Source organism: Eretmochelys imbricata, chromosome 10 (assembly GCF_965152235.1).
Source record: "Eretmochelys imbricata isolate rEreImb1 chromosome 10, rEreImb1.hap1, whole genome shotgun sequence".
Lineage (NCBI taxonomy): Eukaryota > Metazoa > Chordata > Testudines > Cheloniidae > Eretmochelys > Eretmochelys imbricata.
In genome coordinates this window covers 51,822,122-51,838,892 of record NC_135581.1, presented here as the reverse complement: position 1 = coordinate 51,838,892, position 16,771 = coordinate 51,822,122, and the positions used below count along the sequence as shown (strand labels likewise).

The window sequence follows — 16,771 nt, the reverse complement described above, 5'->3', positions numbered from 1 at the left end:
TGAGGCATCTGTTCTTAAACTACTGTCCCTCCTCAAGTGCTGCAAGTGAAAATAGTTGACTTTTATATGCACAAAAATGAGGCCTGAGTGAACCCGAGGTACATTAAACCCATGATGAATCCAGAGTTTTGATTCAGTTTAAAGGCACTTTTGAAAGTTCCCTGAATTGCTGTTAGTGCCAAAACGCCAATCTGACCTTTTCAAATGCATCTGCTCCATAAGGGCTTTCCCTGAGAGGCAACTATTTCGTAGTTCCCAGCAAGCGTGGTTAATTAATTAGACACAGTAATTAGGAGACACAGTAGTGTAAGTAGCAAAGTAGCCTTTGACACTGAAGCATTGGAGAAGACAAGGTGTGGGAATTTAATATATTCGTGGAAAATATCACAAAACTGGGAAGACATGCTTTGCTATTTAATACATCCAGCCTGCTCTGTATTGTAGATTTTTCCCCCTCCAATATAAGTAGAAAGGAATGTCTAGTTAAATGAATATTAGAACTGATCAGAAAAAATGTGCTTAAAGAGCAAGGAAATTGATATGTCTATTTATTTAAAATATTACTGTCTAGGCTATATGTAATAGTTCAGAACAAGGCATTTACACATTTAATAGAAGTCTTTGTGATTGTGTTTTACTCCCGTATAGCGTGTATTAAAGGGATAAAGATGTTGCTCACAGAGGTTTTGTATGTACATCTTAGTAGAAGTGGGTGCAAGCCACAACACTGAAATCTGGAGCCTCCTCTGGATTTCACACACCCCAAAGTTTAGAGCTTTGCTTCAGCCCATTGTAGAGGTTAGGGCCAGTGATCAAATTTTCATGCATATCTGGGTTTGGATTCCAAACCCTTCCAAACCTCCATGGTTTTTGGAGCCAGAGTTTTGATGCAGCCCATTTGAGGAATGGGCTAGATATGATCAGATATGGAGCCAAACTACCCTCAATTTGGGGGGAGTTTTTAATCTGGGATTTGTTTGGGCCCATCTCTAAATTTCATATGTCTGTTTTGTAGTTGTATGTTTATCTAAGGGCTTGTCTACATGGGGGAAATTGACCAGAATAGTTATTGCGGACTAATTATTCTTGAATAAAGTGATTTATTCCAGAATAGAGTTCCCCTCTGAATACTATTGCACAATAGTTTATTCCAGGATAGCTAGTCTGGTCAATTTCCTGAGAGAGGCACAATTTCCTGCCTGTGTTTTGTTCGTTTGACAAAAAGTGGAATAACAAGTAGATACTGTTGCCTTAAGATTTTGTAATGGATAGACTAACATGTGCCTTTATTAATCTGCAGACTGACTGTTTGGCTGGATTGGATTCTTAATTTGTTTTAAGCTTCAGTAATCAGTCTGAAGATGTGTAGTATTTGACTTAGACCCATCTGCCAAAGCAACACATTGAATGTGCCAGCACTCCAAGGGCTTTGTACAACTCAGTGATAGCCCACTTAATGGTTTTGACTGATTTCAGAGCAAAACATTGGTCATTACAGTTCATTTTGCACAAATAAGCTAAGTAAACCTTACTGAGATGCAGCAAAGCTCATCATCAAAGGTGCAGGCATTTATGCAAAAGCCCCTCATACACAATTGTCATTATCTATCACTACATAATAAATTCTTTAAACCAATTGTATCTTTAGACTTCAACCTAATAAGACGGCTAATTTTACATCCATAACAATGGATTGTGCAATCCATTGTTATGAGTTATTTTTACTTCTAGGTGTCAAACTCCTCAAGGACATCTGCAGATGATGAAGATGTCATCAATATAGCGCAAGTAGAGTAGGGGCTTTAGGGGACGAGAGCTGAGGAAGCGTTGTTCTAAATCAGCCATAAAAATGTTGGCATACTGTGGGGCCATGCGGGTACCCATAGCAGTGCCGCTGATCTGAAGGTATACATTGTCCCCAAACGTGAAATAGTTATGGCTAAGGACAAAGTCACAAAGTTCAGCCACCAGGTTAGCCGTGACATTATCGGGGATAGTGTTCCTGACGGCTTGTAGTCCATCTTTGTGTGGAATGTTGGTGTAGAGGGCTTCTACATCCATAGTGGCCAGGATGGTGTTATCAGGAAGATCACCGATGGATTGAAGTTTCCTCAGGAAGTCAGTGGTGTCTCGAAGGTAGCTGGGAGTGCTGGTAGCGTAGGGCCTGAGGAGGGAGTCTACATAGCCAGACAATCCTGCTGTCAGGGTGCCAATGCCTGAAATGATGGGGCGCCCAGGATTTCCAGGTTTATGGATCTTGGGTAGTAGACAGAATATCCCAGGTCGGGGTTCCAGGGGTGTGTCTGTGCGGATTTGTGCTTGTGCTTTTTCAGGAAGTTTCTTGAGCAAATGCAGTAGTTGCTTTTGGTAACTCTCAGTGGGATCATAGGGTAATGGCTTGTAGAAACTCGTGTTGGAGAGCTGCCGAGCAGCCTCTTGTTCATATTCCAACCTATTCATGATGACAACAGCACCTCCTTTGTCAGCCTTTTTGATTATGATGTCAGAGTTGTTTCTGAGGCTGTGGATGGCATTGCGTTCCGCATGGCTGAGGTTATGGGGCAAGCGATGCTGCTTTTCCACAATTTCAGCCCGTGCACGTTGGCGGAAGCACTCTATGTAGAAGTCCAGTCTGCTGTTTCGACCTTCAGGAGGAGTCCACCTAGAATCCTTCTTTCTATAGTGTTGGTAGGGAGACCTCTGTGGATTAGTATGTTGTTCAGAGGTATTTTGGAAATATTCCTTGAGTCGGAGACGTCGAAAATAGGATTCTAGGTCACCACAGAACTGTATCATGTTCGTGGGGGTGGAGGGGCAGAAGGAGAGGCCCCGAGATAGAACAGCTGCTTGTGCTGGGCTGAGAGTATAGTTGGATAGGTTAACAATATTGCTAGGTGGGTTGAGGGAACCATTGCTGTGGCCCCTTGTAGCATGTAGTAGTTTAGAAAGTTTAGTGTCCTTTTTCTTTTGTAGAGAAGCAAAGTGTGCGTTGTAAATGGCTTGTCTAGTTTTAGTAAAATCCAGCCACGAGGAAGTTTGTGTGGAAGGTTGGTTTTTTATGAGAGTATCCATTTTTGAGAGCTCATTCTTAATCTTTCCCTGTTTGCTGTAGAGGATGTTGATCAGGTGATTCCGCAGTTTCTTTGAGAGCGTGTGGCACAAGCTGTCAGCATAGTCTGTGTGGTATGTAGATTGTAATGGATTTTTTACCTTCAGTCCTTTTGGTACGATGTCCATCTGTTTGCATTTGGAAATGTCTGTCTGTATCTGTGCAAGTTTTTTCATGCAGTTGATAGATTTCCACTCCATACGGCTAAATGCAGTGCCTTGCATAATGACAGGTTTCAGAGTAACAGCCGTGTTAGTCTGTATTCGCAAAAAGAAAAGGAGTACTTGTGGCACCTTAGAGACTAACCAATTTATTTGAGCATGAGCTTTCGTGAGCTACAGCTCACTTCATCGGATGCATACCGTGGAAACTGCAGCAGACTTTATATATACACAGAGAATATGAAACAATACCTCCTCCCACCCCACTGTCCTGCTGGTAATAGCTTATCTAAAGTGATCATCAGGTTAGGCCATTTCCAGCACAAATCCAGGTTTTCTCACCCTCCACCCCCCCACACAAATTCACTCTCCTGCTGGTGATAGCCCATCCAAAGTGACAACTCTTTACACAATGTGCATGATAATCAAGTTAGGCCATTTCCTGCACAAATCCAGGTTCTCTCACTCCCTCACCCTCCTCCAAAAACCCACAGCCCCTGAAGCAAATACTCACCAACAACCACATACCACACAACAGAACCACTAACCCAGGAACTTATCCTTGCAACAAAGCCCGTTGCCAATTGTGCCCACATATCTATTCAGGGGACACCATCACAGGGCCTAATAACATCAGCCACACTATCAGAGGCTCGTTCACCTGCACATCCACCAATGTGATATATGCCATCATGTGCCAGCAATGCCCCTCTGCCATGTACATTGGTCAAACTGGACAGTCTCTATGTAAAAGAATAAATGGACACAAATCAGATGTCAAGAATTATAACATTCATAAACCAGTCGGAGAACACTTCAATCTCTCTGGTCACGCAATCACAGACATGAAGGTCGCTATCTTAAAACAAAAAAACTTCAAATCCAGACTCCAGCGAGAAACTGCTGAATTGGAATTCATTTGCAAATTGGATACTATTAATTTAGGCTTAAATAGAGACTGGGAGTGGCTAAGTCATTATGCAAGGTAGCCTATTTCCTCTTGTTTTTTCCTACCCCGTTCCCCCAGATGTTCTGGTTTAACTTGGATTTAAACTTGGAGAGTGGTCAGTTTGGATGAGCTATTACCAGCAGGAGAGTGAGTTTGTGTGTGTATGGGGGTGGGTTTTTGGAGGAGGGTGAGGGAGTGAGAGAACCTGGATTTGTGCAGGAAATGGCCTAACTTGATTATCATGCACATTGTGTAAAGAGTTGTCACTTTGGATGGGCTATCACCAGCAGGAGAGTGAATTTGTGTGGGAGGGTGGAGGGTGAGAAAACCTGGATTTGTGCTGGAAATGGCCTAACCTGATGATCACTTTAGATAAGCTATTACCAGCAGGACAGTGGGGTGGGAGGAGGTATTGTTTCATATTCTCTGTGTATATATAAAGTCTGCTGCAGTTTCCACGGTATGCATCCGATGAAGTGAGCTGTAGCTCACGAAAGCTCATGCTCAAATAAATTGGTTAGTCTCTAAGGTGCCACAAGTACTCCTTTTCTTTTTGCGAATACAGACTAACACGGCTGTTACTCTGAAACCTGATCCCCATAAACAGTCCCCCTGCAATGGAAAATTATGATTCCTTTTAAGAGTGTGGTCAGCACAATAATTATCATGTACCAGGTGAGTTTGACATCACCGTGGCTGAACTCTCTTTCCAATGTCAAGGTGCAATTTTTGTTTTGTTTTTTTAAATTAAAAACACACATGCTAAGTACCTGACCCTGCAAACACTTACAGTCTAATTCAGAGCCCATGGAAAGACACCTGTTGAGTTTAGTGGTCACTGGATTGGAATAATTTTATTCTCATACATGCTGGCAGGATTAGGCCTCAAGACTGGATCAAAAAATGGTCTTTCTTCAATCCAAAATGTAAAAGTATGTAGTTTTTTCCCCAAAGGTTAACATATTCTGCCTCATTCTAATCAGATACTTATAAAAAAGGAATACATTTCCACTATTCTCTGCATTACTAGATTTCCAATTTGTAACATGCCGTGGAAAGTTCTGCCCTTTCTTTTGTGTATTAAAATCAAATTGCATATCTCATGAAATTTCCCCAGGGCCCAATCCTGTCTCTATTGAAGTCAGCAGGCATTTTGTAATTGACTTTGATTGGAGCAGGATTGGAGCCTCAGCAGAAGTTTTTAAACAATACATTTGGGGTCCAGAGATGTGGGACTGCAGTGCAGTTATGGAGTATGCTACAGTTAATTGATAAAAGCTTACATAGGCTAGTTAAAATGAGGAAAATTTGGCAACATGGAATTGGAGGGTGTACATGATCATAATGCCACTTAAAACAGTGACTGGAACTAAAAGATTTAAAATTAGAGAGAAAAACTGTCTAGTGTAAGTAATACAAAAAGTTATTTTCCCATTGAACATGACAGGAAGGGCTGAGGCTCCCAATACACTTTCCCCTGCCTGATCTTCCTCACTCTACTCTCCAAGATCAAAGGACAATGACTGAGTGGGATCTGCTCACTTGATCCTAATGGGTGACAAATAGAACTTTGTATACACCTTACTCTCATACAATTGCTCATGTAAGCAACTGTAAGAGGAGAAAAAGGGAGACAGCAATGTAAGGGGAAACAATACTGTGTGAAAACTCCTACTGATCTCTTTGTGCCTGAAGAAACCAAAGCAATGCTATAGGCACCTAGTATTCCAAATCCACATGCATAACTATTTACCATTTCTTTACACAGGCATTTATTTTACTTACCTTGACGGAAGGAGACAGAAACCAGCCTTTCATCAAACTCCTGAATGTGTCTGAAGTTATTAACCATTTCCAGGGGCGTGGGGTCATTGGGCTGTGTGCAGTACAGAGCTGTTTCCAGTGCCAGCAGCTAGGGACAAAACATACAATTCAGCATCCAGTGTATAGAGAAAGCAAGGTGGGTATGTTTAGACATCTTCTTATGCTCAAATGACACTGAGAATCAGTTCCATCCAATGAGGGACTGTTTCAACACACGGAAATGCATGAAGGAGGTGGGATCAGTTATGCAGTAGCTACAAATGCAATGTGCTGTGTAAGCCCAAATGTCAGGGGTGCTGGAACAATTTTCATAATGGGGGTTCTGAGAGCCATTGAACCAAACTGTAAACCCTGGATATGATGGAAATCATTTCAAGCCAGGGGATGCAACTGGCAGCACCCCTAGTTCCAGCACTTATGTCAAATATAATTTGGTGTGCAAACAGTTTGACGTCAATTGTCTAAAAGGCTGTTTCTCCATGTCCATATATGAACTTAATTTAATTATGTTAGAGTAACCCTAATAATTGATATTTAGCTGTCAGGAAAATGGGGAAGAGGAAGCCCTTGTTTCATGAGTGTTTGTAGACTTGTTCTCTGCTTGTTTTTCTTAAACCTCAAAACACAGCAAACAGATATCTGTGTATGCAGAACCCCCCAAAAAAGTCCCCAGACATTCCTGCTGTCTGACCTGGATTAGAATAGGTAACACATGAGTGGATCTGATTTTAAGTTAATAAAAGGACTAGCATAGAAGAATTATTATTGAGGGAAAGTTTCCTTCCACGATTGGGTGGTTGAAATATTAGTGCAAACAGTCCAAGTCTGAAGCAAGTAATAGAAGTAATCTTAATAAGCTGGATATTTTGGTAAGGTAAGGAATGCACATGCAATGGTGAGCGTCATAGAAATGAATGCTCACCAAAAGGAGTGCAGCTGCTAACTTGATCATAGATTTCTGTGATAAAACGGTTTGGATTTCTTATTTGTAAGTTGCTAGCTAAGCTCTTTCCACCTGATGTGGGTCAGAAGAAGCTGGTGTTTGGGGGTTATATAACTCAGTATAGAACATATTTCTATTCTTTTCCTACTAGTTTATCAGTTGACCACCTGAGAGGAGGAAAAAGCTTAATTAGTTTCTAAGAGATGCACATGAAGACAGAGGTTGGTAAAAACCAAGGTAGCTTTGGTTTTGCCAAATAACCCTTCACCAGTTAGGCTTTGGTTTTATGAAACCAAAATCAAAGCTAGAAGTTGTTCCTATCTAGATGTTACTGTTACATAGGATTGGCCTGGCAATTTGTGAAAGATACTTGCATGAAGACAGCAAGTGCTGAAGCAAAGGAAGAATACAGATTGACTACAAGTTTCAAACACAAATCTCTCTGTGCCTGTTTAACTGTGGGTGAAACTTTTCACCTATGATGGTTAGCAGACAGAATTAAGGTGTCCTGTATCTAATTTTCAGGGGCAGTCAGGTACTTGGAAGTTCAAGTGACCTTATACTGCACCACCAGTTATTTTTTATTCACAAAATTGTGGGCAGAAAAATAAAGATTCTGTTAAGGAGGGACTGAAAATTTGGACCATAATGTGTTGTTCTGAATTAAAGAGCCATCCAGTCCCATGGCCTTTGCATGTCAATTGCAAACGAAGTATGATCGATCAAAGAGATTAAATAATTTTTTTCCCCACTCCAAGAATAATGTTAGTAATCACATCTTTTAGTTTTATGAGACCTTATGGAAAACTTCCTATTTGAAATCCAGGAAATGAGAATACAAATTTAACATTCCTTAATAAACACCAAACAGATTAATTTATTAGCATTTAATTTAATATCAGACTTTAGGCTACAATGACAGGCTAAATAAGAAAATATCTGTTTTACTTAAACTTGCCTGTTCTTGTGAAACTTTTACTGGGTGTCGGAAAACTGTCCAGAGAACACTAGGGTAACAAGGAGGAGTTGTCAGGGATCCTTCGTAGCGATAATACTCATCCAGTTGGTCAGGAAGCAGTTCTTGGATGTCAAAACCTGGGACTAGAGCTACCTGGTCTGAAAGAGAGAATCCATGTTAATTCCATATTCTTCATCACACTTCTCTCATCATCATGACTTTCTACTGGACTGCATTGGTTTGCTGTATATCTCTGCACAGATTTGCCAGTAGGGCAAATTTGTTTTCAGCAAGCATTTTGATCTCAATGAAAAAGGAAAAAGTGTACTTTGATAGATGCTAGACCCAATTTAATATAGAAATGTAGTTCATTAAACCACTTCTAAATTTGTTCTTATACAAGTCTGACATGTTACACCTGGATATCAAACCAGGGTTGTGATTAATGAGGAAAGTTGCTCTTTACTATTGAGTGCACTCTGCTCAGGTGCACTACTGGATGAATTTCTTTATAAGCAGTGCAGGCAACTACCCAATATTAGACCTCACACATCAAAACTTCTTGTCAACTGTCTAAATGGGCCATCTTGATTATCACCACAAAAGTTTTTCTTCTCCTGCTGATAATAGCTCATCTTAATTAATTAGCCCCTTACAGTTTGTATGGCAACTTCCACCTCCTCTGTATATATGTGTGTGTATATATATTCTTACTATATGTTCCATTCTATACATCCGATGAAGTGGGCTGTAGCCCATGAAAGCTTTTGCTCTAATAAATTTGTTAGTCTCTAAGGGGCCACAAGTACTCCTGTTCTTTTTGTGGATATAGACTAACACGGCTGCTACTCTGAAACCAGACATTTAGGGTTTGTCTACACTGCAGTCACAGGTGTGACTGCAGCTTAGATAGGTGTATCTATGCTAGCTTTAATTTAACTAGCGCAGCTAAAAATAGCAGAGAGGACGTACTTGTGCAGGCTTCAGCACCAAGGAGCCTGAGTACGTACTCAAGTTGCTAACCTGCGCTGAAGCTCATGCTGCCACATCTTCACTGCTATTTTTAGCTGTGCAAGCTTGATTAAAGCTAGCGTGGATATACCAACCCATGCTGCACTCACACCTCCAACCACAGAGGACTGGGTTTGAAATACTCTGTCTGCTGTTCATAATGATTTGAGTGTGTTTGCCACTATGCTGAAGATTTTCTTGTCAACACCATGTTTTTATACATCTCATCAACATTGTCTGCATTTTATTGCATTCACGAACACCTTTTTTTTTTTTTTAAAAGACACCTGAGGAAAAAATCCTGTGAGTTCTAGCCATTTGCTTACTGGGAGTGAGTATCATTATCATTATTTGCATAAATCAGCTATCTGTATACTAAATTGAGGAGCAAGTAACCAAAGGAACAGCACATGCAAGTCATCCGACCTGGTTAGGAACATGTGATACTAATGAACAGAAGTGTACCTAAAGCTAGCTGTATGATCCCCTTAAGAGGAGTGCACTGTACTTGGAACTGTTCTGAAGCAGTTTTGACAAAGGCATGACATGCCCTGCATGAATCCCAATGATAAGGTTCTGATACACTCAGCCACTATTGATCTTTTGCATACAACAGCTACTCACCTTTGTATTTCACGTTCTGGAAATGACCGAAGATCTTTTCATAGGATGGATTGAATGGGCCTTTCTGTAACAAATAGATTAACAGCTGTCCAAGTAATCAGGGCTCTGTGTGCATAATCTTAAATTCTCCAGACAACTGGTGTTCAACATTTGGTTGACAGTGTCATCTTTTAGTGAAATTTTTCACCCAACAACACCAATACTGATGTAATAACATAGACTGATGTAGAAATTAAGGCTGTGCCCTGGGATTGTTTTGTTTAGTCTGTTCTATCCTTCTTCTCCATTTCAATACACTCTTAAATAATAAGCTGCAGCCTGGGGGTATTTGATTTCTTTATCACACTACACAATATTAAATTGTCATAATTATGGCTTATCAGTTGTTTGCAGTATGATGAATTGCAAAGTTAAAACCTTAAATAACTAAAATGTTCAAGGAGAAATATTTTGCATTAAATCAGTTCAATGATTATGTATTAATTAAAGTGATCTGTATAATAGTGTTTTCTGAATAACTAGGTGAAATTTAAAGGCCTGTGACAAACAGGAGGTCAGACTAGATGATCCAATAGTCCCTTCTGGCCTTAGACTCAATGAATAACAGTGGTCTTAAACTAAATAACCAGTAATATCTGACTGTAGGATAAATTTCCAAAGCATATAGCTGCACAACTCTCATTAGCTGAAACTCCACACAGTTCTTCATAAAATGTTACCTGATAGGGTCTCGTCTTGCAATCCTTTATATAGTTAGAATTTCCACTAGCTTCAGTGGAAGTGATTTCTTCACAGGGACTGCAGGATTGGTCCCTTACTGCAGAACAGCATTATGGAGCAGAAGACTTCAGACCAGAAAGGTTTTAGATGAAGCCTACATTCTTTATTCTGTAACACGCCTTATGGTGTGTGTTTGAAAAAACATGTAGCCTTTCAGTGGCTAGCCTGCTGTGCAAAGAAATGGAAGCCTGTTTCCTTTAAGAACTTTATACATGCTAATTCTATGCTGACAGGTTTCTTAGATCATGCATGGGTTTCTAGTCATAGCCATAGGTAGCATATTTTGGGCTTTCTGTTGCCAACCAGAAACCATTAGTCTGCTGCTTGCAATCCAAAATAAAGAATGATACTGTTAGAAGGTCAGGACCAGTGGTGAGAGTCATAACTCTAATATCCAATAAGAGACTGGCTGCTATAGCTTTGAATCAATGCCTGTTTTCTTAATAATTTGGAGATGATTCTCAGCAACTCATCTGGCAACCAGAAAAAATTATGTCCTAAGTTCAACTTTGAAAGCCACGATGTTTCTGAAATTCTCAGATGGAAATAAGTAAATAATGTTAAATTTGGAGATATCCTTATTTGATTTTTAATCAGCATTATATAATAAGCATTTTGCAGAAAAACCAGAAGACTTCTAAGATAGTTGGGTTTTCAAAGAAACAAAACTTTTCTCAGAAAGTGTCTGCATTCCTTGAACACTTTCAGGTTTTCGATGGAAAGCTGAAAGTTTTTGGGGTTTCAATTTTGTTGACAAAAAGTCAAAATGTTCTTTAGGGGGGAAACACATTTTCCAATCTGCTCTACTGTAAAGTTCATTAGCTCAATGCTGAGTTTATAGCTAGCCTTTTTTGGTCACATTTACACAAAGTAATTGGAAATGTTTGCCTGGCAGAGTTACAGGAGGTTCCATCAGATTGCTGACTGGGTTATTTAATTGCCTCTGTGTCAGGGTTAGGTGTGGAAACCTGTCCCCCTGCTGCGTTGAAAGGTTCACTGAATTTACTTGTCTCATAATTTTTTCTTCACCACCAGCTTCATTGATACAAAGGAACTGTGTGCCTGTGAAGTACTAGTTGTGCAGGGTATGGTCACACCTTAGTCTTCTATAATTAATTACCTGTGTCAGGGTTCTGCCAGCCTGGTGACCCCTACTGTGTTAAACAGTGTTCCGTGCTACATATACAACTGCCTTTACTATCTGGGAATATTCAAATGTGCAGACTTGATCTTCACTTTCTACTGTCATTTGTGAGAAACTCACCAGCTCCTTAGTCTGTGGAAAGCAAATTCAAAAGGATATGAACATGCCTGATATATTTTAAAATAAAATAACGAGTGAATACTCAAAATCTTTTCTCCTGCACTATACACCTAGTAAACAGAAATATAATGGAGGGCAGAATCTGGCCATACATGTGTGTGTAGGTGGAGTGGAAGAGAGAGACCATATATCCAGACATGCCAATATTGATGAACTCCAAGTTGATCCCAGTCATCTCATTGTACTTAAAGCTTACAGATACTTTAATTATAGCATTATTAAATATGAAAAAAGCACAAGGCATGCATCTTACCTCAATGAGAACAGCCAAAACTGCTAGCCCATCTGATTTGTCTATTGCTGCTGTTACATCGGGGTATTTGTCAGAGTTATAATGTACAATATGTAGCTACAAAGAGGGAGAAGTAACGGTATTATCACCTCTGGCTCATGGTAGCATTTCTGTTGTCATAAAACAATCCAGGGCCCTAGACACCACAACATAAGGCCTCCTAACATCTTCCCCTTTAGCAGTGGCAGGAGGCCCTCTCCCCTTTCAGAGAAGCAAAGGCAGTGTTATGGTGCTGCTTTCTTTCACCCATGATTGGCGGGGATCCCCTGTCCTCCACAGAGAGGCAGAGTCAATAGCAGGTGTTCTCCCCGCCCCCCCAGTACCTGCCACAGTAATCAAGGTGTATCTGCTTGGGTGGGTGTGATGGGCACCCTGTACTCTTCTCCTGTCACACAGAGTCCTCTGCTGGGGTGGATTTGGTGGGAACCAGAGCAGTGACTCTTGGGGTTAATTCCCATTGAGACTCATGGTACAGTTCACCCCTTTAAGAGCTATTGTTTCACACTGCCTGCAGACTCAGGCAGATGTCACTGCATCAGTTACCCTGGATTACATTTTCAAGCTTTCCTTTATGACCATGAGGATGAGAAACTTTATTTTATTTAAATTAAATCACACAGTGCCAGAAGCTACTGCCTTCAGCATGGGCCTGTGGTGTCTATGCCTCATACTGACCCTGAGACTGATCATGGAGAGGCCAAGTCATTTAAAAGTAATCCCAGCCCAAACTTGAAATGGCCAAGTGAACACACTTACATGCACATCAATCATGCATAAAAATTCACTCTGAATTTCTTTATTGTACTTTAATAACATTAAAACACCTGGCCTGTGATTCTTTTTCATCAGAAATTGAACAGTTTTAGAACTGCCTTGTAAAGTTAAATATTTTGAACAAGAAATGTTAACATGATGAAACTGAAGCTGTCAGTGTGGAAATATAAATAAATAGGCTGCAAGAGAATGAGGAATGGGGTCTACCAACAGCACCGTTATTTGTGCTTATTGGAGAACTACAAAAAGGACATGGAAGAGAAGGGTATTTAAAATTAAGTCCTCTACATACCTGTGTTTAACAAATATTCTGATTTTTTTACAATAACTTTTTAAAACAGTTGCAAAAAAGGTTTTGGATCCACTTTTGTACCATCAAAGTAGATGGAAAAATTCTAATGGTTCAGGATCAGGCACTCACATAGTAATTTGCAAGAGAGAACAGCTGCATGACAGGTGACCGTACTTAGTCTCTCAGTTCACAGTGATTTGGGAACATAGAACTCTAATACTGAATTTTGATATGCTTACTGTTTTCAAAAAAGAATCAAGAATTTAGTGTAAATAGTGTGTTCAATTTATTGTTGCTAAGATTCCCATAGACCTCACGTATAGGTACCTGTCAATTAAAGATTATTAGTAAAAACAAAATAATTTTCTGGAAGCTGATGCTTGGTTGGGTCTTGCTTGATGGATCACTCTTTAACAATCTGCAAATTTTCCACTAAAACATCAGATGAGCACTGGGAATTCTCTGATGGAAGCCTGACTTACTAAGGTTTCCCCTGGGTTTTGCTACGTACCTTACCCTACTTTCCTATCCGACATGAAACATCATCTGTTAACTGTTACTATATAACATTATGCAAACTCTTCGGCAGTTATGCAGTTAACTCGCTTAACATGAGCATTGCGTGTGTTAATTGGATAATATTGTGGTTTGGCTCTCTGATGTAGTCTCGGATAGCTGAGCAAGTCACCAGCTGTGCAGTTATTTCATGTTAAAGTGTGTGAATCAAGCCAAAACCAGATTGGCTATACCCTTAGTTGCTACATGTAGGAAATAGGCAGTTATAAAACTATGCACCTAGCTTGTAGGTGGCTATGAGCCAGATTTTCTTTTCTTTTGCAGCAATATAAATCCAGAGGAATTCTACTGAAGTCAATGGAGTCAATCTTGAGTCATGCTGGTGTTCGTGTGAGAGGACTCTGGCCTCATATCTCCTCCTAGGGCCAAACAGCATTGTTCTGTGCCTATCCCAAAGCTATTTATTCCAAACCAGAAAATTTCCTGGTAGAAGTTTTATGAATTACCATATGAACGAAGTGGCCTCAGATAGGCATTAGCTTCCCACCTTGACAACAACCCTTCCCTGCCCCTATTCCAACCCATAACCAGCTAACATATATACATCCAACAGAATGAGCCTTCATTAATGAATTATGTTTGACTGGACTTCTCCAGCTTCACCGTTGCGATGACTTGGTATGTGTAGAGCAGGGATTTAAGGTAACAGACAAACTTATTCTGAAAAATATTTGAACTGCACAGAACCCCTTCCCACAGCCACTGAAGAAGGGGAAGTCTCCACTTTTGGAGTTAGCCTGTAAGAAAGAAATTGCCTTTCCAATAGCTTCAGCAAAGGGTATGGGTATTGTCCTTAGCCTAAAATTGTAACTTTAATCCTACTTCAATTTCAGATAGATTTGTAATTACTCTGGGACTATGAATTGAATAAATTAAGCATATAATTATTCATTGCTAAATCCAGTGGCCGATTACTAAAATTGATTTCCATTAATTGTGCTGTATGCATTTAGAACTGATTGTCACCATTACAGACCCCTACTGGTCTGCGCAGGTGCACCCCCACTCAGGCCTCAAGCAATCACTGCTCTTGTGGTGGGGTCATGCAATTCTCCCATTCTCAGATCAGGCCTTGGACTGCCATTCCCAGGTGCTAACTGTGATTACCTCAGCAGGCCTAATTTATAGTTCATAGCTGCAGGTCTGTTAACACCAAGAACACTGGCGGTGGTATCCAGTAATCAGACAGCCGAGCATTATTTGTTTAGAACAAAACAATTGCAGAGAAAAAGATCTTAAAACAATAACAGATTATGTGCACGTCTAGTTTACCAGGTGCCTACCCATCTGACACATCAGGATGCTGGTAGGTCTAAGTTTCCTACAGGCACCCAAAGACCGCTATAGTCTGTGATGGTTTCTTCCCATAACTCACCAGTCTTTTCTCCCCACTGCTTCAGGGAATGACTCCTTTACAAGCTGCTCAGTCTCTTCTCAGAGAACATGTCTGTTTTAAACTGTTTTGTAGCTCTTTGATCTGTTAGTGTCCAGAACTGGCAAAACAACAGTGTAACTTCGGATTGGAGGCTGGAAGTAGGCCATTTTCCTGTAATTGCCCCATAAATATTTTTGGAGTATGGCCTAGCTAGATCCATTGCATTGCTTCCCGGCTTGTTTCTCCAACAGCCCCCTATTAAGCTAGACTAATACATTCATACGGGAAATTCTGTTAAACCAATCTAACTATATAGAACCTTATGTTGCCGACCAGGACCCAGACATTATTCATATAATGATTACGTAGCACCTCCATATCTTCTACACTGAACCCACGCAGAACTGCACAGAGAGTATTTGAGTTTGTGTCATGCAACAAAGAGCATAATTACACATTGTTACTTAAACAGTGGTCTGCATCATCGCTAGTCTCCAGTTAGAATTGGTGTTAAGCAGCAGAATTTAGAGTATCTGCATGGTACAGACATTTTAAGTTTACATGTATGTGAACCTCGAAGCAAAACACGTGGATCAATTTTGAAAAGCCTTATGAGTGTTATCTGCAGCAAGTATGCAAATCTGGCAACATAGATTGTAAAATTTACATTTAATCTCACAACTAAGTCCAATAGTTAAAAGAAAATATTATTAGTTGTAATTATTTATATTAAGGTAGCACTTTAAGGCCCCAGTCAGGACTGGGGACCCATGATGCTGGGTGCTGTACAAATAGAAAAGAGACTAATTCCTACCCTGAAGGGCTTGCAATGTAAAGAGCTTTCAAGGTGAAGAGCTAAAGCAATAAAATCAGTAGCCAAACATTTTGATTCGGTGCTTTCTCAGGTTTCAGAGTAGCAGCCATGTTAGTCTGTATTTGCAAAAAGAAAAGGAGTACTTGGGGCACCTTAGAGATGAACAAATTTATTTGAGCATAAGCTTTCGTGAGCTACAGCTCACTTTATTGGCTGCACTCAGTGGAAAATACAGTGGCGAGATTTATATACATAGAAAACATGAAACAATGGGTGTTACCATACACACTGTAACGAGAGTGATCACTTAAGGTGAGCTATTACCAGCAGGAGAGTGGGGGGGGGGGGAACACCGGGAGGGGACCTTTTGTAGTGATAATCAAGCATTTCCAGCAGTTGACAAGAATGTCTGAGGAACGTGGGTGGGGGGGGAAAATAGTTTTACTTTGTGTAATGACACATTCACTCCCAGTCTCTATTCAAGCCTAAGTTAATTGTATCCAGTTTGCAAATTAATTCCAATTCAGCAGTCTCTCTTTGGAGTCTGTTTTTGAAGTTTTTTTGTTGAAGAATTGCAACTTTTAGGTCTGTAATCGAGTGACCCAAGAGATTGAAGTGTTCTCCAACTGGTTTATGAATGTTATAATTCTTGACGTCTGATTTGTGTCCATTTATTTTTTTACGTAGAGACTGTCCAGTTTGACCAATGTACACGGCAGAGGAGCATTGCTGGCACATGAGGGCATATATCACATTGGTAGATGTGCAGGTGAACGAGTCTCTGATAGTGTGGCTGATGTGATTAGGCCCTATGATGATGTCCCCTGAATAGATATGTGGACACAGTTGGCAACGGGCTTTGTTGCAAGGATAGGTTCCTGGGTTAGTGGTTCTGTTGTGTGGTGGGTGGTTGCTGGTGAGTATTTGCTTCAGGTTGGGGGGCTGTCTGTAAGCAAGGACTGGCC

General features: G+C 40.4%; 2 protein-coding genes across 2 annotated transcripts in view; one reads left to right on the top strand and one right to left on the bottom strand.

The window, feature by feature from the left end:
* Nucleotides 1-16,771, top strand: part of APH1B (aph-1B gamma-secretase subunit) — a 106,985-nt gene that overhangs the window by 46,296 nt on the left and 43,918 nt on the right. The gene's annotated exons all lie outside the window — the stretch shown is intronic.
* Nucleotides 1-16,771, bottom strand: part of CA12 (carbonic anhydrase 12) — a 46,453-nt gene that overhangs the window by 9,011 nt on the left and 20,671 nt on the right. Inside the window, exons 5-8 of the mRNA XM_077828708.1 lie at nucleotides 11,937-12,032; nucleotides 9,580-9,643; nucleotides 7,945-8,102; nucleotides 6,005-6,131 (exon numbers count right to left, since the gene is read on the bottom strand). Of these exons, the coding sequence (XP_077684834.1) occupies nucleotides 6,005-6,131; nucleotides 7,945-8,102; nucleotides 9,580-9,643; nucleotides 11,937-12,032 (445 nt within the window). The remainder of the gene's footprint in view (nucleotides 1-6,004; nucleotides 6,132-7,944; nucleotides 8,103-9,579; nucleotides 9,644-11,936; nucleotides 12,033-16,771) is intronic.